Source organism: Hoplias malabaricus, chromosome 2, assembly GCF_029633855.1.
Source record: "Hoplias malabaricus isolate fHopMal1 chromosome 2, fHopMal1.hap1, whole genome shotgun sequence".
Classification (NCBI taxonomy): Eukaryota; Metazoa; Chordata; class Actinopteri; order Characiformes; family Erythrinidae; genus Hoplias; species Hoplias malabaricus.
This window is the reverse complement of record NC_089801.1, coordinates 53,203,186-53,226,609: the sequence shown is the minus strand read 5'-3', so window position 1 is coordinate 53,226,609 and position 23,424 is coordinate 53,203,186. Positions and strand designations below refer to the sequence as shown.

The 23,424-nt window shown below is 37.4% G+C and overlaps 1 protein-coding gene across 2 annotated transcripts; it reads left to right on the top strand.

The window, feature by feature from the left end:
• On the top strand, nucleotides 1-22,529 carry cenpe (centromere protein E). Of its 2 annotated transcripts, XM_066660121.1 has the most exons (59): nucleotides 2-165; nucleotides 462-574; nucleotides 711-800; nucleotides 890-1,008; nucleotides 1,116-1,235; nucleotides 1,331-1,412; nucleotides 1,533-1,600; nucleotides 1,687-1,761; nucleotides 1,851-1,902; nucleotides 2,089-2,176; nucleotides 2,461-2,590; nucleotides 2,677-2,796; nucleotides 2,918-3,070; nucleotides 3,156-3,303; nucleotides 3,400-3,490; nucleotides 3,831-4,116; nucleotides 4,302-4,349; nucleotides 4,445-4,654; nucleotides 4,849-4,923; nucleotides 5,054-5,122; nucleotides 5,412-5,543; nucleotides 5,656-5,833; nucleotides 5,931-6,085; nucleotides 6,315-6,608; nucleotides 6,709-6,927; nucleotides 7,152-7,310; nucleotides 7,471-7,680; nucleotides 7,784-8,077; nucleotides 8,407-8,625; nucleotides 8,706-8,789; nucleotides 8,878-8,961; nucleotides 9,648-9,806; nucleotides 9,961-10,179; nucleotides 10,597-10,815; nucleotides 11,244-11,417; nucleotides 11,501-11,701; nucleotides 11,797-12,009; nucleotides 12,381-12,602; nucleotides 12,702-12,923; nucleotides 13,025-13,246; nucleotides 13,346-13,486; nucleotides 13,685-13,774; nucleotides 14,009-14,092; nucleotides 14,181-14,297; nucleotides 14,379-14,600; nucleotides 14,751-14,906; nucleotides 15,286-15,366; nucleotides 15,462-15,527; nucleotides 15,817-16,005; nucleotides 16,434-16,649; nucleotides 17,363-17,569; nucleotides 17,670-17,873; nucleotides 18,447-18,593; nucleotides 19,569-19,681; nucleotides 19,784-19,881; nucleotides 19,967-20,078; nucleotides 20,569-20,834; nucleotides 20,933-20,989; nucleotides 22,291-22,529. In XM_066660121.1, the coding sequence occupies exons 1-59, from the start codon at nucleotides 110-112 to the stop codon at nucleotides 22,413-22,415; spliced, it is 8,763 nt and encodes a 2,920-aa protein (XP_066516218.1). In that variant the 5' UTR covers nucleotides 2-109; the 3' UTR covers nucleotides 22,416-22,529. The 2 variants fall into 2 exon arrangements, with proteins under 2 accessions (XP_066516219.1, XP_066516218.1); XM_066660122.1 differs by lacking the exon at nucleotides 20,933-20,989 and having other exon boundaries at nucleotides 1-165.
• Nucleotides 22,530-23,424: the final 895 nt, after the last annotated feature.

The following is a 23,424-nucleotide window of genomic DNA, read 5'->3' as shown; positions in this document are numbered from 1 at the left end:
GCTACAGTTGGTTTAAAAATTTGAATTGACGCCGCAGCGGTTTGAACGGAGCTCTCCCGAAGAGATCCCCTCACTTTTCACCGATAACGTTACCGGCTATGAGGAGAAAATGAGCGAGGAATCCGCAGTGAAAGTTTGTGTCAGGGTCCGGCCAACAATTAAACGGTAAGAAAGAGGATAGGAGATAGGTTTTGTGTCATTTTATTCAGGTTTTCTCCGTCTCTGAGACCTCAGATCCAGAGGACCTCTTAACGTTGACTCTCTTGTTTCTCTCCTGCTCAGTGTGCCCGCAGATACAGGGTAATGTTAAATATCTGACATAAAAATAATCCGTAGCCCACCAATCAATAATTCCAACACTTGGAAAAATAACTTTGGAGGAGTGAGGGATTCCTTTAATCAAGATTTGTATAGTTCTGTGTGCAGTAATCTGAGGTGTTGTCGGTATGTTATTATGTTAGGGAAGTGGCAGCAGCTGAAAATGCAGAGCCTGTAAAGCTGTATTGGAAATCAGATAAACAAGCCATACATCAGATTGACGATGATGGTAACCTCACGAAAAGTTTTAATTTTGGTAAGTACCTTGATTAATATTTGCTGTTCAGAAGGTTGTGTTTTTTGTTTATTTTCTTCTAAGAAATCTGACTAACACTTTCATAAATTTATCAAGAAATCAAATCCGTTTTTATTTCTCTGCAAAACCTCTTTAGACCGTGTTTTTAGTGCAGAGGAGTCCACCAATCAACTCTATCAAGACATAGCCAAACCCCTTGTGGTGTCCACTGTTGAAGGATACAATGGTATATATTAAAGCATGATGAAATTACAGCATTAAAGAGTGGTTAGTCTGTGTATATTTAGCTATGTTCTTGTCTCCTCTACCATCTAGGAACCATATTTGCCTATGGTCAGACTTCTTCAGGAAAGACCTTTACAATGATGGGGAGTGACCACACCCCTGGTGTCATACCACTTGCCATGACAGATGTCTTTCAAACAATCAAAAATGTAAGATTTCATAAGTGCTATATGTCAGTATGACTGTACCACTTGAGGAATTGACCTTTGTTCAAAATAAAATTTGCAATGTACAAATGTCTTATCCCATTTTCTAGTGTCCGAAGAAAGAGTTCCTCCTGCGAGTGAGCTACATGGAAATTTATAATGAAACAGTAACCGATCTGCTTTGTGAAAGCTGGAAAAGAAAACCACTGGAAATCCGGGAAGGCAACTATGTGAGTATTGATATATTTTTGTATTTTTCTGCATTTGTATGTACAGTATTTTTTTTTTCGGTTTTTTATTTTTTTTCCATTTTGCATGTCCACAGAAAAATGTTTACGTGGCTGACTTGACAGAAGAGCTGGTGACTTCTCCGGAGCAAGCATTGACTTGGATCCGGAAAGGAGAAAGTAAGCCATCTTCACATCTTTCTTCTTGAGTTTGTACTTTTCTCATCGTTTGTCATAGCACTAAGTTTGTGTTGCTCCTTGGGACCACATTTGCAATAATTTGTCACTTTATTCTCTTAGAAAACCGGCACTATGGGAAGACAAAAATGAACGAGCGGAGCAGCCGCTCTCACACTATTTTCCGTATGGTGAGTGCTATTGATAAATCAAATGACAGTTATCATTCTTGGCTGCCCGTGTGTGAGCTTATAAAGAGAGATTTTATTCTGCTTAGATCTTGGAGAGCAGAGAGCGAAGTGACCCAGCATCTGGTGAAAATGTAGATGGCGCTATCATTGTTTCACATTTGGTAAGTTTATGTCAACATAATCAGGATTACAACAGAAGTAACAGAAACATGATGCATAGACATTAACTCTTATTAATGTTTTTCAACAGAACTTGGTGGATCTTGCTGGTGCTGAACGAGCAAGTCAGACAGGAGCAGAGGGTAAGTTTTATAGGGTTAATGTTCAGTCATGCTAATGTACATGGGGCTAGTTCTCTGCACATGGATTATGCTCTGAAATGACTGGTAATTCTTTGTGATAATCTTTTAGTCTGTTCTTAAAATGAAGGCAATTATAATAAAATGGCCTTTAAATGTTTACTTAAAGTGGTTTCTGGTATTTTACAGGAGCTCGATTAAAAGAGGGATGCAATATCAATCGCAGTCTGTTTACCTTGGGACAGGTCATCAAGAAGTTATCAGACGAGAGCCAGAAGTATGTTTTGGAAACAGTGTTATATCATTTGTTCTGTCTGACGTGTGAAACTCAAATGAAAAATCTTTAGTTACAATTTATGTATGCTATATCTGAAGGTCTGTAGAAATATCATGATTAATGAGTTCAGCTAAGTTTAGTGATGCACCTGTTTCAGACAGACTTTCACTTGTGTGGACATGGCTTGTGTTTATAAAAAAAAAAGTTAAGTAGTGTTTATGACTGAGTGCCATCTATCCCCTCAGACTTTGTCTGTTAATTGTCTATTTAATTTTCTTCCACAGGGGCTTCACAAATTACAGAGACAGCAAGCTAACACGTATCCTTCAAAATTCTCTGGGTGGAAATGCCAAAACTGTCATCATCTGCACCATCACCCCTGCCACTGTAGATGAAACTGTGAGCACTTTACAGGTAGGAGCTTTCTCATTCTCAATGACAGTTTATCTAGGTGTTTTTATAGATGTTAGTTGAATAATTTTGCTCTTGTCTCTTCTCAGTTTGCTAGTGCAGCAAAGCGTATGAAAAATGATCCCCATGTTACGGAGGTCTCAGATGACGGTGCACTTTTGAGAAGATATCGCAATGAAATTGTGGACCTCAAGCGGCGTCTTCTGGAGGCAAGTCTATAGTGCCCTCTAAATCTCTCCATGAAGTGTCTCTTTTTTTCTCTCTCTCTCTCTTTCCCCACTTGCTAGAATAAGTACATTTTATGCATTTTTAATTTCTCGTCTCTTTTAGGTATCTTCTGTCACTCAAACAACTGTGACTGAGAAGGAGACACTCTGCCAGCTTCTTCAAGAGAAGGATCAACTCCAGAGGGAGCAAGAAGATAGAATAAAGAACTTAACAAAGTTGCTGGTAACAGCGTCAAATGTGGTCCAGGTTCAAAAGGTAATCCCCTTTTAATCATTTTCCAATGTTATGTTGTTTTTCAGTGATGTCCATTAATCACATTTTGACCTCCTTGTCTCTGAAGGTTCCCAAGAGAAGAGAGACATGGGGTGGGAAGCTTCTAAGATCTGCTCCACTAATGGCAGAAGACCAAGGATCTGCAGACTTGAGTTTTGCCGAGCCTTTTTTCAAAAAGAGGAGGGCTGACTTTACTTTAAATGAGGAAGGAGAAGGTAGAATTTCTGATTTAAAACGGTGTTGTACAATTGTTTATCCATTTGTTTTCACCACTGTAGTGTTATTAAATGTGCTCTTTTTGTGCCTTTAAGACTTGGATGACTTTGATAGATTTTACACTATACCTGATGATTCTTCCATGGACATTGAGGGAAACATTACAATTCGTAGCTCTGGAGGAAGGTGTGTTTTTTTTTTTTATTATTATTTATTTTTAAAAAAATTTTGTTCCCCCCTCAATCAAATGATGTGAGTTAAATTTAACTCAATGTGAGGTTTGGGAAACTTCCCATACCTCACATTCAGTTACATTTTCAGAAGTCTCAGGAGATCAAGAACTGTTTCTGATACATTCAAATAATTTTATTAATATAATGTTCTGTGCCGTATTGTTTTTTAAAATTTTATTTATTTTTGTATATATCTTGATGCTTTTATGCTAAAATGGTGGTTTTGTTTGGTAATGTATACGTCACCCAGTAATTAACAGATGCTTTGCTTTCTCCATTCCACGCGTCTTCAGCGTTTCTCTCGACTCACACCAGGTAATGTTCAATGTGGAATGTTTGGAGCGTCAGGTGGAGACAATGACTCAAGAGAAACAAAAGGCTGACGAAAACAGTTTGGCTCTGAGGCAGAAGATTGAACAGCTCGAAAAACAGTTGCAGACTCTGGAACAGCAATTGCAGAGTGAGATTCTGGAGAAGCAAAAAGCTGAGGAGAGATGTTCTTCTCTGGAGCTGAAGGTTACAGAGCTCGAAAAGCCTACAGCCCTGGACACGTCTGACAAATCTTGTGAGAACTGCAAGGTAGAGCTTATTTTCTGTTTCTGTATAGCTGTTTAAATAGATGCAAAGGTCGTTCTCTTGTGCTTTCACTGTTCTGTGTGGTGTGTGTGTTGTTTTTTTTTGTTTTTTTTTTCCTTCTCCCATTTAGCTAAAAAATATTAAAAGAAATGTAATTGACATGACGTTACCTTTTATTCTTTTTACAGTACATTGGGGAAACCATCCAGTTGTGTGAGACTCTGAGCTTTGAAAGGGTTAGTGTCAGACATATTTTAGAATTGCCAATTTGCAATCTTGTTATGGTCTTATATATGTTGTGTGTTTCTCTTTTTTTTCTTCCCCAATCCAGGAAACTATAGCTACAGAGAGGGACATGCTCAATCAAACCCTTGAGCTACTTACAGAAAATATCGATAGACTAAAACAAGACAATGAAGAACTTCTTAAAGCTAACGGGGCACTGATGAAAGACAAAGAGACTCTCCTGAGAGACATTGAAGAAAGGAAGGATGCAGATGAATTTGAGAAACTAGAGGAGGAAAGCAAAAAAGACTATGAGGTCCATACCATTTATAATCATTTTTTTTGCTAATCTCGCTTTTAAAATGTTGACGTAGGAAATGTATTCTATATATGCATTAATTTAACTTTTTGCATAGTCATATATATCTACATTTTGTCTTTCTTTATTGTAGTCAAATAATTGAATCATGCACATTTTCAACAATACGAAAAGTGTTTTTAATATTTCAGAGAGAGTTGGAGGCTGAAATCTCTGCTCTAAAAATGGCCTCAACAAATGCTGCTGAACTGATCCAAACACTTAAGGTGTGTTTACATTTACCTCTCTTGACAATTTAAGAACACATACATTTTCAAAGTTTCATTGTGTACATCATTTTGTTCATTTTTCAGTAAAATATATAATTTTCTGACTCCTATCCCCCTTCCTTCCTAGGCTGATCTAGAGGTTATATCAGCAAAACTAAAAAGCAAGGAAGAATTAGTGACTGAACTGCAGACTATGGTACGTGTGGACACTTGTTATACATTTATTGAGTTGGATTTGTGCTTTTACTGGCATTATTAGTAATAGTGGTTAGAGTGATGTAGTAACTTAGTGATGTAATTTTCAGAAAGTAAACATGCAAGAAACCCCATCTCATTCATATTCTTTCCAACTCTTCAAATAGCAAACTTATCAATAAAATATTCTCTAATAAATTTTAATTTTTAAACTTTAATTTTTGTAACTCCGAAGGTTTGTATTCGGTTATGCATTTTACATAATGTGGATCATTTCAAATCTTGTGCAGAGTGGCAAAGACCTTATTCAGGAAGTAGCACAACTACGGCGCTCATTAGATGATGCAGAGGGCCTGAGTCTGGAGACCAAAAAGGAATGGGCTTTCCTACGCAGTGAAAACCTGGCACTCAAAGAGAGAGATGTAAGTGTTTACTTCTTAAAATCCAACCTCTGTTCAGTAAACAAAAATACTTTTTGTGATTCCACTTTTGTATTGTGAATGTTTGTGGTTTGCGTTATCTCTTGCACTTCAGGTGACCTTAACTACTGAATATGACCGAATGGAAAACCATGTGAAGGTCTTGGAGAGTCAGCTTGAGAATGAGAAATCTCGTTTTAAGAAAATGCAGGCTGACCTACAGAAAGAGTTGCTTGGGGCTTTTAATGAGAACACTAAACTGACTGCTCTTCTGGACGGGAAGGTTCCCAAAAGTAGGACTTAATATATTTCCTCTTTGTGCTTTAGTTTCAAACAGTTGTGTAGGGCTGTGACTGTGCAGAATCTTAATGTTTTAATCTCTTTATGTAGATGTTTTGGATAGTTTCATGCTGGAGAAAAAAGTTGCTGAATTAAGTAAGGAGCTTGAGAAGAGCCAAGAGAATAAAAGGGGCTTACAAATTAAAGTGGAAGAGCTAAAGGCTTTAGAAGTCCTTCCTGTGAAAGTGGATGACTTGTTAATACAGGTGGGAAATGATCATTTATTATAAATGAATTCAGATAACAAAAAAACTTTCTAAGCAAAGTGTTACTGTAGTGGTATATAATCGTAGTTCTACATTTTAAGTGTCATTTTAAGTGACACACTAATCTACTGCCATACACTTCTACTCTATGTATTCTCCAGTATGTAATTTGTTCTTTCAAACATTCACATTTTTGTCCATTTCTCAATCTTTGTGTATTGATCCTTAGGTAAATGAGCTCAATGGACAACTCCACTCTGTGCAAGAAGAGAGGGAAGGTCTCATGTCTGCTCTTTCCAGCTCCACTGAGGAAATACAGAGACTTAAAGAAGAGGCAGAAAAAGCACAGGAAGAAATTGTGAAAATGGGGAGTGTTTTGACTGAAGCAGAACTCAAGGAAGCTCAGCTGAGCCATCAGCACCAGGAGACCTTGGAGCAGCTCACTGTGATCCAGACAGATCTGGAACGCATATCAAAGGAAAATGGCTGTCTTCTTAGTGCCTTAGAGGAAGCTAATCAGAAGGTTACTTTGTTGGCTTAATGCAGTGTACTTTAAATAAAATTTCTAGTCCTTTCTTGTCTTTTTGGACATTTTATTAATCAGAGCTTTTGTCTTCCCATAGTCAGTGCAGCTGGCTGAAGAACTTGGATCTCCACGTTCTGAAAAATATGACCTTCCTGAGCAAGCTGTAAATGCTCAGAATTGCCAACAGGAGCTGGAGAATCTTCGTTTGGCTGTCATCTCCGCCAATGAAGAGAGAGACCAGCTACAGGAGGTGCTCCGAGGTCTAAAGGAGGAGCACAAGCAACTTGAGATAGACAGAGAAGAAAATGTGGAGATGGTATTGGATTGTTTTGTTTGTATTTATTAATTTAATTTATTTTAACCGTATTTGTTCACAGTGAAAGGGTGATATTGTTTTACAATTACTATAGTGAGTTTAACACTGCCTTTATATAATAATGTTCCTTAATTTTGCAATCCTTCAGTTTTTATATTAATTATTATAAATTCATAATTTTTATTTTTAAAAAATGAACATCTTGCAATGTTTTGATGTTACAGATGATAGAAATTCAGGAAGAGTTAAGAAATTCTCAGGAGAAGTTAAAATTGCAGCAGGAGCAAATACATCAGTTAGAAGCACAGAAATCTCTACTTGAATCCAAGCTCCCAACATCAATGAGTTGTGAAGGCAATCTTATTGAGGATCTGCAAAATCAGGTACTTTTTTTTTTAAATCTAGTAATTTGCTATGTAAACAATGTTCTGTCTTCGGAATTATGGAGTTGTAATAATTTTGTCCATTAATTTTCAGTATCACCTACTGATTGGTCCTAGTTCACAACAATGTCATCAAACTACATCTTTTCATTCTTGCCAGGTGACACAGTTAAAGGAGGAACTCCAGTGTGCCAGTGCAGAGAGGGACAGTATTCTGTCTGAGAATATTAACAACCTTCAAAGGTTGGAGAACACAAAGGCCAACATAAGTTCTCTAACAGAAGAAAGAGACCAACTTCAAGCGTTATTGTGTGGACTAAGAGAAGAGCAAACACAGCTCAAGAGTGAAATTGCGGACAAAGCCAAGATGGTGAGGCATTTGAGGATGCAGATCCTATTTAAAAGCTTTGTAGACCTAGTCTCTGATGTGATGTTCATTTTCGTAGTGTTCCATATAATTTGTTTATTCACAGGTGAATGAGCTCACAGAAGTGGTTCATGCTGAGCAAGACATAAGTGCTGGTTTACTCACTGCTCAGACCTCCTTGACTGAAGAAAATGAAAGTCTCAAGGAAGAGATTGAAAAGACCCGAGAGGAACTCTTAAAAATGGAGACTGAGCTGGTTGATACACAGCTAAAGGAAGCTCAGCTGAGCCAGCAGCACACAGAAAATGCTGAGCAGTTGGCAAAGGCACAGGAACAACTAGAACAGTTTTCTACAGAAAACAGTAAATTGCTTGCTGCTTTGGAAGAAGCAAACCTGAAAGTGAGCTGCTTTTTTTTTTTTTTTTTTTTTTTTTTTTTAACTTCTCAAAAATGAATGTTTCTCACATTCATGGCTATGCAAATTGCATACAAGTTTATTATATAAACATACATTTGTGGTAGTTACCTGTGATGTGCCAAATTGAAAAATTCAGGACATAACAGGTTCTGGTATCCTGACCCCTTTTTAGTGGGTTTGTTATTCCACCTTCAATGTTGCAACAGTTACTTCTCGCACCATTTAATGAAGGACAGAAACTGAAAGAAATTTGTTACATTTTAAATTCGATTTCAGCTTTTAGAAGACTGTGCCATTCTGTCCTCCTGCAGGTAGCACAGTTGTGTGAAGAACGTGAATCTTTTAATTGTGAAAGAGATCAGCTTCCCTCTGAGAGCGTAAAGGAAGCTCCCCATAACTCAGAGGAGTTGGTGAGCCTTCATGAAGCACTTAACTCTGTAACTGAGGAAAGGAACCAGCTTCAGGAGATTCTTCAGAGTCTAAAAGAGCATGACCAGCTGAAGAGTGACCTGGAAGAGAGCAATGACATGGTATATAAGAGATTCAGTTGCTAAAAACATTTGATTTTTGTATTTAATAATATGAGATTGACTTTTTATATTCTGATTAGCTCATACAGGCCCAGGATAAACTGAAGCTGCATGAGCTCTCTTCAGACCAAACAACAGCATGTGAACAAGACCAACAACTTCAAGTATGTACAAAATAATAAACACATAATTTAGAAAAAATGTTTGTAGTTGTTGATGTTAAATTGTTTTACTGTTAAATTTCCACCCTAGACACAGCAGCTGCAGAAGCAACTTCTAGAACTTACTGAAGAGAATCGCCAAATGAAAATGGATCTTGAGGAAAATGTGGAGATGGTAAATGAATATAAACTATATGTTTTAAAAAGTTGATATATATATATATATGCTTACTAGCAACCATTTAGACTTTCACAGATCCTCATAAAGGTTTCTCTATGGGATGTGGGATGTTTTGAGTGTTTGACTCTTTTCCAGTTTATCATGGTACAAATGTTAAGTTTTCTCTACCATAATTCAGATTCTACATTCAGGTGGAGCTGTTGTCATTTATGTAGCTCTTTTTCACATAATGCAACAGGAAGACTTACTCAAAATATGCATGCATGCAGGCACAGTGTTGTATGTGTTTGTTACTAAGTCACAGTTATGTGACTTAGATTTTAAAGATAAAGACATTTAAGAATTTTTTTTTGGCTTTGCAAATCTGACTTGTTATAGTATAATATCTGTTACTGATTTTGGTTTTCGGTCTCTGGTAGTGAAGTTATTAATGTGATAATATAGTCAGCAACCATTTCCATGACAGTATTTGTAGAGAGTGTGCAAACAACTCTGACCTTTTAATGAAGGACAAATGTTAATCAAATACTGAAGTGCTCTGTACATTCCACATTCAACCAACATTAATGTCCTTGAGCTACACCTTAGAGATGAATTCTGGGTGAGCACCTGAAATGTTCTCTAAGAGTGGTGCTTCACTTCGACATTATTAATCATTATTAATGTTTAATTTACTACAGATGATTGAAAATCAAACCGAGTTGAGAGTGGCACTGGATAATTTGAAAGAGCTTCAAGGCAAAGTATGTGACCTAGAATCCCAGAGGGATGAACTCCAGTCCAAAGTCACTAATTCTGATGCCTGTGAAGACAGCAAACTGGAGAATCTTAAACTTGAGGTATTTGCATTAATCTCTGATGAATGTAAATCAAAATAGTTATTGCTATAAAACAGCAAATGGATTCTTTTTTTAATTTAACAATTAAAAATATAATTGAGTGACAGATTATTAACAATATTCTGGAATATTGCCCTTTTTCATTTAACCTCAGATCAAACAGTTGGGTGAAGAACTGAAGATAGTTTGTGATGAAAAAGACCGCCTTCTTTCTGAGAATGCAAAGATTAAGCTTGAAGCTGCTGAACTGGAGCAAGTACAGTCCAACATAAACTCTCTTACCAAAGAAAGGGATCAACTCATGGATGTACTGCAGGGCATGAGAGAAGAGAATACTCAATTAAAATATACTCTGGAGGACAAGGACATTGTGGTGAGAACCAATTGCAAAAATGTTCCTACATCTTCATAGGGGGCATTTGTATTTTACATAAGGCTGCTGTCTGTTGACACATTTTAAATTTATTGTGATTTATCAGGTTTTTTAATGTTAGTTTTAGTTTGTGTGTGGGTTTATTAATTCAGTTAATTTTTTTAACACTTAATATTGTGTTATGTTTGGCTAATTTATCTTCATTTTGTATTTAGTTGTTGGTTGTTGTTTTTTTCTTTTATTTATTAAATTATGGAATTTAACACTAAGGTCAACTCTGCTTGAAAGTTGCCCTCAGTTATAGCCATGTTTAACTTTGCCTAAACCAGAGACGCTAAAGTTAATTTCACCAATAACAGCAGTAGTGTTCGTGTTTCCAGTTGTGCTTACTTAATGCGGACATGAATGTATTTTCAGATAATGCAGTTGAGGGAGGAGCTCGAGTCAGCCGGTGAAGAGAGAGATCAACTTCTGTGTCTGAAAACCGAGGACAATGCAGAGAACGCTGCACTGGAAATGATTCGGGCCAATGTCACTGCTCTCACTGAAGAGAGAGACCAACTCCTGGAGATGGTTCAGGGTCTGAGAGAAGAGAATAACCAGATGAAGATTGACACAGAGGAGAAAGATGGCATGGTAAGATTATGTTGTTTGTTCTAAGAAGACTATTCAAGAATATTTCTCACCGTATAGATGTGTACTCGGGCTGTTTGAAAAATGCTTCTGTATCTTTGTCAAATCCTACCCAATCATTTTGTGATAAATTTTGACAGATTTGGCTTAAATTTGTTTTATTAATTAATTAATTTAACTTGTTTATTTAATGTTCTAATTTAAATTTTTATTTTGCCTTCTTAAGCAAATTAATTTTATTTAAATTTTGCCTTTGAGCAACAAAATATTTAAAATGCTGATTAGGCTTTGAGGTTATTAAAAGGCACAGACATTTGTTGCCAGCAAACACCCCCCCCCCTCTTTTTGCCTGTGTATTTGTGCTTTTCCTGAATATACAACAATGACACATCTCTTAAGGCATTCTAAAACATTTTTTCTGTCAATTGCAGTTGATGCAGCTGAGAGAGGAGCTCATCATTAATGCTGAGAAGGACAATGTACTACATGATCAAGCACAACTGGAAGAATGTCAAATCAGCATCCTGTCTTTGACTGAACAGAGAGACCAGATCCAAGAGGAGAATAAACAACTGAGGACAGACATAGAGGAGAAGAATGAGATTGTATGAAGTAACAGTTCTGTAATTTTACTTGAAACGTGGCTGTATGAAGCATCTGTATTAATTTTTTTTTGTTCCCACTACAGATGATGCAATTAAGACAAGAAATTCAGTCTTTAACTGCTGAGAAAGACCAAGTTTCTAGTGAAAATCTTGCCAGCGTTGAGCAGATTCGTGCAGAAATTGCTGCAATCACTGCAGAGAGAGATCAGCTTTTGGAAATATTGAAGGGCCTGAGAGAGGAGAAGGTCCAGCTTAATACAGAGCTTGAAGAGAAGAACGAAATGGTAAGACCTGGTCACTTTTTCACTTTCACTGCCTTCATTTATGAGATGCAAGCCCATTAATGGATACAGGTTTTGAACGGTCAATCTCATTACAGGTGATGCAGCTGAAGGAAGAAGTCCAGAGTTCTACTGCTGAGATGGAACGTCTTTTGGCTGAAAGAGCTGATAGCAACAATCAGGAGCTGGACAGCCTTCAAATGAGTGTCAGGTCTCTGAGTGAAGAGAGAGACCAGCTCCAGGAAGTACTTCACATCCTAAGAGAGGAGAAGAACCAGCTTCGAATAGACTTGGAGGAGAAAGAAGAGATGGTAGGACCAGTGCAGCTTTGTTGGCTTTATGGGTTTTTGGCATATTTGTTGCAGTGAACACACACACTAGTGCACTAGGGGCTGTGAACACACAAAGACCAGGGGGAGCTTTTGGGGGTTCAGTGCATTGCTCAAGGACACTTTAGCTGTGGGTGTTCCTGCTGGTCCTGGTGATCAAACTGGAAACATTCCTGTATCAAGCCCGGTCCTCTAACCATTAGACAGAGGTTGGGACAAGTTCAAATCAGAATAGAAACACAACTTTTGACTCTGTTTCTGATCCACTTAACTCTCCATCCTGGGTTGAAATAGATGTAAGTGTATCGATAGCATTTAACCACAATGACACTGACCATCCCACCCTCTTGTAGGTGGTGCAGCTGAGGGAGGAAGTCCAGTTCACTGTTGCTGAGAAGGAATGTCTTTTGGCTGAAAATGCTGAAAGCCATTTGTACAGCAAGCAGGACATGGAGAGACTTCAAGCAAGTGTGCTGTCTCTGACTGAAGAGAGAGACCAGCTCTTTGAAGTCCTTCAGGGACTGAGAGAGGAAAGGAATCAGCTGAGGAAAGATATGGACGAGCAGAAAGACATGGTACATTTTTTTTTTCTCCTCCTCCTCCTCCTCACCAATTCCTGCTTTTCAGATGCATTGATGGAATCAAAGTTGAAATGTTTGATATTCCTCATGCAGATAATGCAGCTGAAGAAAGACGTCCAGCGTACAACATCTGAGAAAGATCATCTTTTAGCTGAAAGTGCTAAAAATGAAATGGAAAACATGCAAGAGTTGGAGAGACTTCAAACAAGCAATGCATCTCTATCAGAAGAGAGAGACCAGGTTTTGGAAGTACTTCAGGGACTGAGAGATGAGAGGAATCAGCTGAGGAAAGATCTAGAGGAGCGAAATGACATGGTAAGTGGGGTTTCTCATTTATTTGATCCCGAATCTGATCCGTGTTTTTCTAGATGCATTGGTGGAATTGACGTTGAAATGTTTCTCTATTGCTGTTGCAGATAATGCAGCTGAAGAACAGTATTCACTGTACAAATTCAGAGAGGGATCATCTTTTAGCTGAAAGTACTAACAGCGACCCTGAAATCATGCAAGAGTTGAAGAGACTTCAGATGAGCAATGCATCTCTGTCAGAAGAGAGAGCCCAGCTCTTAGATGAAATTCAGGAACTAAGGGAGGAAAAGAACCAGCTTAGGGTGGAATTGGAAAAGAAGCAAGAGTTGGTAAGGAACTATGAACACATGGTGTGTTTGTGCTTCCTTCATCTCATAGCCTCGTAGATGAGATAAAGTCTTAGTTGTCTTCCCTGTGTTTGCTTTCAGATACTGCAGCTGAAGCAATTCCAGATTTCTGAGAGAGGCCACATATTGAAGAAGGATGCTCCCTGCAATAGCTCTGACAATTCTAGTTTATCTAATGAGGAAGGTGACCAACTACAGGAACTGCTGCAAGGAGTAAGAGAGGTAGGGCAGTGTATCAAATATCATTTAGCAGTACAGTGCATGGGATGCAAATCAAAATTCCAACATGACTCGAAAAGACCACTATTCAGTCATTTTAGCCAGGTCATAGATTTCACTATACCCTGAGTTAGCAGGATCTGAACATTTGATCATATTTGTTTTTGTCCATTTTTACAAATTTTTATCTTCCTTATCTAGCTGATCCAAGTCCAAGGGGAATTAAAACAGAAGCGGCAAAGTTCAGAACAGCTGAGCCCTGCAGAGAAACGGGAAGCTGAGCTCCAACAAGTCAGTGAAAATTAGTCTTTTCTAAAAATTAGTCTCCAACAAGTCTTTTCTAAATTAGCCGCGATGGTAACTGATTTTATGCCTATTACTCAAATGCCCTAAATAACTTTTTACATGGTGCATACATATGAACTTTTTTCAGACAGTTAATATATGCCAGGCAGGCATTTGTGCCAGGCAGAGATGTGGTTAAGCATGGCTTAGAATATTCTTAAATGTATGATTATTGTACAGATGCTGGCCCTCAGGGAAGAAATTGAGTCTTTGAGAAATGAGAGGACAGTGCTCAGAAAAGATATTCAGGAAGCTGCAGAAATGGTAAGATCCATCAATGGTGACAAGGAAATGTTTTGCTGCTTAAAACTTTATAAATATTGAGTAAATGTGGATGGACTTTGTTTTTTAGTCCAAAGCCTATCAAGATTTACTCCGTTCTACCAAAGAGGAGTTGAAACAGCAGCAGAAAGAGAACATGGACTTGATGACCCAAAGTGCTGAAAAAGAGTCTGACCTTAAACAGCAAGTAAGTGCTCCAGCACTTTACTTTCTCTTATTTATAATATAAATGACATATTTTACACTTTTCATTTTGCTGTCTCTTTAGCTGAGCCAATTGAGCGAAGATCTTTTGCATCTGAGAGGCCTGAATGATCAGCTGTTAGCAGAGAAGACCTCTGAATCTCAGAATGTCAGTGCAGAGCTGCAGAAACTTCGCGCATGCATTAGCTCTCTTGAGGAAGAAAAAGTGAAACTTGATGAAATGCTTAGGAATGCCAGAGATGAGGGACTCAAACTGAGTACTGATCTTAAAGAGAGTGAAGAAAAGGTAAGAAACACAATGTGTGTGTATAATTCTGGAATTCAGGTCTTTTTTTTTTAATGTATTTATTTATTTTTATTGAGCATTTTGTATTGTTTATGATTTTTTTGTCTACAAAAATGCACATCTTTTACAAACTGATCTTATCGTCTGTAGATAAAGCAGTTGACTGAAGAGCTTGAATGCCTTGGTAGCATCAAAGACCAGCTCCTGAATGAAAAGACCCATGCAAACCAGCTTCAGGAGGTCCTTAATGGAGTCAGAGAAGAGCGTGACCAACTCAGGAAAGAGCTGGAGGGAAAGATGGAGGAGGTGACATAAATAAGCATATTATTAATTAAATCAGGAGCTTTCTTAATTTATTGCAAAGGTTTTGTGTGCAGACTTAAATTTAAAAGTTTCCTCCGGGTGCTCCGGTTTCCTCCCACAGTCCGAAAACACACATTGGTAGGTGGATTGGCGACTCAAAAGTGTCCGTAGGGGTGTGTGTGTGTGGCCCTGTGAAGGACTGGCGCCCCCTCCAGGGTGTGTTCCTGCCTTGCGCCCAATGATTCCATGTAGGCTCTGGACCCACCGCGACTCTGTTATAGATAACAGATATATGGATAAGCAGTTACAGAGAATGAATGAATGAATTTAATAGAAAAAACACAGATGTTTATCTAAAACTTCATATCTCACAATTCCGCAGCTGATCCAGATAGAGGAGAAAGTACAAACACTGGAGAAGCACAAAATACAGCTTGAATCTGATGTCAGTTCTTTGAGCAATGTAAGTGTTATCAAATTTCGAAAAATGTATACATGCATGGTGCTGCAGTAGATGGACAAACTAAGTGCTATAATTTTTTTTATGTGAATAAATAGGCCAATGTTGCACAAAGGACTGTGAAGTTTGTGTCGGAGATTGACTCTTTTAATGAGAAACTTAAGGTAAGTAATTTCAATTTTATTTTTGATTACTAAGCACACTTTCTTTTTCTGACATTGAGGACATGATGTCAATTTCTCGATCCATTAACACAAAGTTTAAAAAGAAAACAATGTTACATGAATTTTCTGGGAACTTTACACTGTTGCTAGTCTGTTTTTCTGTTAAATGAAGGTAGAAGAGAAACAATCACAGATGTGCTTAACTGCATTATACTATCTTTTCTGAAAAATGGGGTTTGTATATCATGTTGCATAAATAACCATGTTCTTTTATTTCCCCCCCACAAAGGCTGCTTTCTCGAAGCTACAGAGGATCATCGATCGGCCAACGCCAAAAGATCCTTTGATGGATGACAACAAAGAAGAATGTTCTTTAGTCTGTCAGTTGCTGCCATTTGTTCCAAAACCTCATAGAGCTGTGTATGATGATCTCTCAAGGAAGACAGCCTTCCTTAATGAAATTCTTGGAAAAAATGGGGTAAGGATCAACAGCATTGTTACCAAAGACATGCACACATGAACATAGAATAATTCTTTAAAGCTGCTTTATGACATAAATTGAAAAAAACCCTTCATAAATAAATTGATTGTAGTATTATAGTACAGGCCACATCTTGGCCAATGCAGAATATTGTACATGTAAATGAAAAAAGTGAAGATAGGAATATAAAAACATTTTTTTTTTTCATGAGCACAACTTGGGGATCAACCCTAAAACGGATCTGAAGTCTAAATTTGAGGGGGAATGGATACACATGACATAATGTAGGCTAAGGATTACTTTATTAATTTATTCTGCAAAGTTTTATTGACTTTCCCCCCATAGGCAAATCCTGTTTACCCTCGGACTGAACTGTGACAACTTCAGAAGTAATCCTTTGACACTGACCATTTTCATTTCTTTAGATGACCCTAAAGAGACTAGCTGAACGCCACAAGGCCCACTTTATGGCCCAAATTCAGCATGATGTGGCATCCTTTGAGGAGAGAAGGTTGCAGGATGTGCTTATTCGTCGAGCTCAGGCTCCTTCACAAGCTCTTCATATAATCCAGGAAGACTTGCAGGAAATTTGGGACCAGCGACTCTCAGAGTTGTTGGACAAACGCAAACTGTATCTGCAGGTATGTAAAGCCAGTTTCTAACTTTTTTGCAGAATATCTTGAGTGGTTTTCAGAGTAATATAAAGGCTTTTGTGGAAAAAAAATCCCCCATTTCTTCATATCTCAGTTGAATTGAAATCCCCAAATCTTATCCTGTACTCAATCTGGAACAATGGGCCATTAAATCTAAAAATTCCGTTTTATTTGTTTAAGGTGTTTACAAAAGCTGTAATGTTCAGTTGACATATTCTACCTCTTTGTTTTTTTTTTTTTTTTTTTTTTTTTTTTTTTTTTAATGAGTTAGAATAGGTATATGGGCTATACAAAACATGTTCATGAAGATCTTTGCACAAAATCACTCTCACATGAAGAGATCTCACTAGCTCTATTCATGTCAGTTTCAGTCCCTGAATTTTGCATATGTCCCGTTTTAAACAAAATTTATACCTGGCATTCATTGAGAGGGAATTTACTGTGGTGATTCAACAATTAAATAAAAAAGAAAAAAAGTTTAGAAAACACATTAGGCCACTAGGAGTAAGTTTAATTGCTGTTTTATTATGAGAAGAATTGTCCTGAAGGAATATGACTCATTGATTGTTCATTTAACAATGAAACATCTTTTGAAAAGAACTGAACATATCTTGTCACTGCATGGTGAAGCTGGATGACTTTTCTTTTTGTGCTTCAAATGTCTGTACGCTGAGGAAAATCTATCAATGTTCATTTGGCAGAAAATGGACAGCATTCTTGAATTCCTGGAAGATGGTGTAGCTAAACATGCAGTCACTCTCTCAGAGGAACATCACGCACGGAAATGTGCCCATGAGGAGGGCTTGGCACTTGCCAGAACTGCAAATACTGCCTCTATAGTGCAGTTCTTCGAGCGAGAGCTTGCACGCCGTACAGCTTTGAGGAATCGTCAGGAAACAGTTCGAAAAGTAAGGCCCAAACTTTCTTTAGCATTTTTGCATGTAAAGACCTGTACATGGACTTTGGTGATCATCAAAATTTGTTAATTTTGGATTTATTCCCTTGTAGCACTTGTTGGACACACATGATTCTGCAGTCTCGGATTTGAAGCCCTTGGAGGTGGAATCAGCTCAGAAGTTGAGAGAAGAGCAGCGTGAGAACCTGGCCCTGCTGCCAGGTCAAAACTATGACCAGCCCAAGACTGAGGCTGAGCTGCTGCAAGATAAACAGCGCCTCTCCCTTCAGCTGCAGCAAGCTCAGAAACAGATGGAGGTACACACAATTCAAGCCTATTTTTAACTAGAGTACTTAATATATGAATATACATTGTTTAAAGAAAAAAGGTTTGTCATGTATGTTTGTTTTAGTTAAACGTATTCATCTGTTTTCATGTTGTAAACAATATTCAGTATAGAGGACAAATCCTGCCAAAATTACAAATAAATAAATAAAAGTGGAATTTAGAAAAAAAGATTTATATAAATGTATAAATTACTTAATTATATATATATATATATATATATATATATATATATATATATATATATATATATATATATATAAATATAATTTTTTTTTTTTTTTTTTTTAAATGTATTTTCGACTGGGTTTTATTTTTTTTAAATATCATTATAATGGAGGAAATTACTTGTATGTAGGCATTAATTATTTGGCAGGTTTGGTCCTCCATAATTCTGAAATTACTCATATTAAAAATAATTTTTGTTGTAGTGTTTTCTTATTATTTGTTTGTCAGTATTTTATTTCACAAAGAAAACACCTGATAAATAGTCTTTATTTTTTCCCCCGTGTCTAATTTTAATTGTTTTATTTTATCCCTGTTAGGTGATCCAAAAGAGGATGGACGAGTTGAAGGTCCAGGCAGATGCTTCCAACCAAAAGCACCTGGTCATGCTTAAAGATCTTAGCTCAGAATTAAAGGCAAGAGAGGAACTTGTCCATAACCTCCAAGCAAAACTCCAGGAGTCTCAGGTTAGTCACAGCTCTACACTAGAAATGGGTGTGTGTATATAATTCAGGTTTTCCAGTCACTTCCATGGCTATGGGTGTATAAAACCTAGGCATGCAGACTGTTTCTACAAACATTTGTGAAAGAGTGGGTCGCTCAGTAAATTCAGTATTGTATAGGATGCCACCTGTGCAACAGGTCAAGTCATGAAATTTCTTTGCTTCTAAATATTCCACAGTCTGCTTTCAGTGTTATTATAACAAAGTGGAGGCGATTGGGAACGACAGCAACTCGGTAACAAAGTGGTTGGTGGCGTAAAATAGGATACCGAGCAGGGTCAGCAGATGTGATGGTGCATAGGGTGTGCAGAGGGTTCTAACTTTCGGCGTAGTCGATCTCTTCAGACCTCCAAACTTCATATGGTCTTCAGATTAGCTCAACAACAGTGCATAGAGAGCTTTAGGGAATGGAGTTCAGTGGCCAAGCAGCTGCATCCAAACCATGCAACACCAAGCGCATTGCAAAGTGTCAACTGCATTGGTGAAAAAGATGTTGACACTGGACTGGAAAACCTTTGGGATGTTTTAGAGCGAAGACTACAAAAATTTGGTAATGAAAATACCCTGCTTGTAAATTTTGAAGTTAAGAGAACATTATGTATAATTTTCTGCTTAAAATTACAGCATCAAAATTGTGATGATCCACTGGGCTGTAGAGGGGAGGATAAATCTTGTTGTTATTCCATGTTGAGCATTGCAGGATTTGCACTGTGTAATACTGCAGTAGGAAACCACCCCTTCTCCATCCACTTCCTCGTTGTTTTCAGTACAATGCTTTACAAATAAATTTAACTAGGGGGAACTCCAGGAGCATCAAGCCCACATCTTAACTAGTGTTAAATAGGTTTGAATTTTTTAAGAAGCCTTCATTTGTCCACTTTCCTTTATCACAGTGAGGATATTTACAAGTCTTTTTTCAATCTGCTGATAATCCTCTAGGCTCTTGCAAAGGCAAAGATGCCTCCTTTGGCTGCAGAAATGGAGGCCTTGAAAAACAACATGGTTAAGATGGAACTCGAGCATATTGCAGTCACCACTGGTCATGAAAGAGAGTAAGGACGTTTCCCTCATATCCAATATTTACTTTTCCGTCAACACAAACAGAACTGTTGCAGAAAATGTTACACTGCTTAAAGACTTTTCTTGATTTCTAGAATAGCACAGTTATCCTCGGTGCTGGAGCACAGAGAAGAGGTCATTCGCAAACTGAAGGAGAATCTCAGGAAAACACAAAAGGAGGAAGAGAATTCCTGTGAGAAATGTATTTATTTGTTATTTTTTCTTTTTTAAAAGACCATTAACAAGCTTATAATGAATATTATTATACTGTTTTACAGTCATCGAGGGTGAACAGACTCATCCTAAAGGTGGCTCCCAGACAAAGACACTTGCTTGTCATAAAGAGAAGAAAATTGAGGAGCTGGAGAAGAAAAATGCCCACTTCGAAAAGTATAAAAATAAATTTAAAAGTGGTTGAATCTCAGGACTGTGCACACATGACTTGTAATTTTAAATTGCAATATAGAATGTAGGTTCAGAACCTTTTTTATCTCAATTTATTTTTAGAAGCTTCATTAGGTAAGACTATGAATGCAGTATGTTGAAAAGCCAATTGGGCTGCATGTATCAATACGATTACAGGAAATATGCTTTATCCCCAGTATTTTAGAAATAGAAAGGCTGGTGAAGACTATAGATTAACTAATTTTATGTATTTATTTAGCGAGTCTGCATTGATACCCACTACACTAACCATAGTAGTACCTCTGAGTAGTACCTCTGTTAACCAAGTCGGGGTTAAGGCCTAGAGAAAAAGTTGCTCCAAAACCGTTGTCCTCTACATGTGAAAGTTTTGCTTCAAATTTTGCGAAAGATAGATAAATCTTTATATATATATATATATATATATATATATATAATTTATCTCTTTAATTTCCAGCCTTGTGACCAAGCAACAAGAAGAAATCAGTAAATGGAAGAGTAGGGCCTACAAGTTGCGGGATGGCAAGAAAGAAGCTCCTCGTTCCCCACGCACTCCAACCAAGAGACATCCTCCATTGACGGAAAGTGAAGTGAACTCCCCCAAAAGGGTGTTCATTGACTCTCCAAAAAGCAAATTCTTCGACGTCCAGTCTGGGGCAGAGCATTTGTCAATGAAGTGCCCTAGGCAGTTTTTTGACAACTCCAGCCTCGGCACCATGCCTGGTGAGTAGCCGAATGTGACTTGTTTGTTCCTTGTTGGTTGTTCTGCTTTGGGCCTGAAATTAGTGACTGGAGATGTCAATGTGCATTTTTCCTATCAGAAGTCTCAGGTGTGCCAGCTGAGCCATTTGTGGATTTTTCAGAAAGCGATGATGAGGGTAACATACTGTGTCCAGATGTGGTTATTGTGGTAAAGGGTACCTGCTGCACTTGGGATTGGGGCACTTTGTGGCACTTGGGGTACTAACCTTGGTCAAGCATGAACTGGGTTTGATTTTTCACTGAAATATTTTTAGCCAAAACTAGTAGGGGTAATAATTCTAAGTGGATTAAACCTTTTAATATTTGCTTCATTTAGCATGTGATGAAAAGTATTAGGCAAATAATACTTAGTCTGTGCTTGCATCATGTAACTTGTGCCTAAGAAACTAAGGACGAACGATATAGTATTTTTTTTCGTCTTTTTACGAAGTTTATCATTATTGTAAAGGTTTTCTGTTTTTTTTTCTTTCTTTTAATATTCTAATTTTATATTCATCACTTTCTTTTGCAATACATTATTGATACGCTGCTGCCAAATATATATATATATATATATATATATATATATATATACACACACACACACACAGAGAAACATGCAGGTGTTCTAATCAGACTCCCCTTTAAAATTTGAATTAACAAAGTTACTACTTCATGACTCCATGTGGTGGCGCTAATCAAATGAATAGGTTTTTTATGAAAAAGAAACCCAGGCAGGCACCGTCCTCTCTCAAATCTAAAAATCTGGGCCTATTTTAGCTTTTACAACAATGAAGGTAGAAACAAAATGGACAAAGACTATCTGCTTTGCAATAATTGTATTGTTAAAATAAAGTCCTAAGGCAATGCAACGAACACGCACAGCCCCCACAGAACTGTTCTGCTTCCTGTCAGTTTATGGCCATTTACATTGAAATGTTGTGATGAACTGGACACAGGCTGCAGTCAGGGTATGTGTTAGAGGCATAAAACTATGCTTTGCACTTTGTTGTGCTTTGTCAAATACTGGTTATCAGGTTCTGTAAAATTGAAACTAATAAATACATTATTCCAGCTAATTGCCTATTAAGGAGTATTTCATCTTCAGTTACACAGATTTTCTGATGTATCAGAGGACTGTCTTGTATTATCACAGAATCGCAGTATCGTGATATAATTGTCATGGGCAAAATATCGTGGTAATATTGTATCATGATATGCCCTATTGCAAACTAAAGCAAGCCAGGTCATTGTGCTGCTGTTTGACTGGGCTGTCCTTTAGTGTAACTAAATGTGTAGTGCTTTTATGCACAATTCAGTCATTTAATTAAGCCCTTCATATGATTTCCTGTTTTTCCTGTCTAGTATTTGTCTTGTTTAAAAATGTTATTGATATGCAGGTATGCGCTTACTCTTTTTCTTTTGTTTGTTTTCACAGATGTTGGCTCCAGTGCAGCTGCCAGCTCTGCTGGAACGAACTCTGATAGTTGGTGGCAACTTCCAAACTCTTCTCCCCGAAAGACAAATGCAAATATGGATGCGAACGGGTGTCCAACACAGTGAACAGGCATCCTTTTTTTATGTTGTAATTGTTTAGACATGTAAGTGTTTTTTCTGTATGTTCTGTCTTTGTTTGTTTGTACTCTTACTTTTAAATAAAGTATGCACTGTTTTTATTCATTTTAAAATTTGAGTTACCTACTTGTGTAAAACCTATAAGCATCATTACATTCAGATCCGTCAGATACACTAAAGCCAATGTCAAAATTGTTAGAGGAAGTACACGTTTTAAGTCAATATTCATTATTTCTTGAATTTGTTTTTTGAAGGCTATTTTAAAACAGATTATCATTTTGAAACAACCTTCACTGCTCTGATGCAGATACTTTTTTTATTTAGTTACAGTATCCTAAACTGTGTTTTATTTGTTCTTCTGTGGGGGGGACAATGCCTGGGGTAAAAGTACCTTTCCTAGAAAGTATACAATTACTCAGTACTATTGTTTTTGATCTGCTAAACTAGTAGACCAGTAATGCAGGAAGATGTTTTAGGTAAAGGGTGTTGAAATATTCAGTAGCATACATGTCACGTATGTGGTGATTTCATGTTAAAAGTCAAATTTTTTTTCATTCGACAAGTGACTAGACCATTTACATCTTTAAAGTATAAATACAAATAACCCCACAAGTGACGTAATGGTAATTTAAAGAAAAAAAATAAGAATAGAAATCAAATAACTTACATGGGTTTTAAGGAGTATATTTAAAGGACTTTTTATTTTAAAGGAGCTGAGTTCAGTAATTATAAAGAGTACCTAAAATATCAAACTTTTAGACCTGTATCTACGTTTGCATCCCAAAGCCCGACCTGTGGCGCTCCGGAGAACAGAGCGCAGGCTCCTGAATGAGGATGTGAATAATTGAGAGCGCTGTAACTGATCGCTCCAGCGCTGAGAGTGGAGTCCGGTTCCCTCCCGATTGACTGATCTCGACTCCTGATTGGCCGATTTGTTATTGATCTGAGCTCCTGATTGGTTTCTACGGAGGTTACACCGTGACTCCCTTGTGAACGG

Excerpts from the sequence above, each read along its gene's own strand:
- cenpe (XM_066660121.1), top strand. The coding sequence starts at position 110 with ATGAGCGAGGAATCCGCAGTGAAAGTTTGTGTCAGGGTCCGGCCAACA. Across the intron at positions 13,247-13,345 it reads TGGAAAAGAAGCAAGAGTTG|ATACTGCAGCTGAAGCAATT; the intron begins GTAAGGAACTAT and ends GTTTGCTTTCAG. Across the intron at positions 16,006-16,433 it reads AAATTCTTGGAAAAAATGGG|ATGACCCTAAAGAGACTAGC; the intron begins GTAAGGATCAAC and ends TCATTTCTTTAG.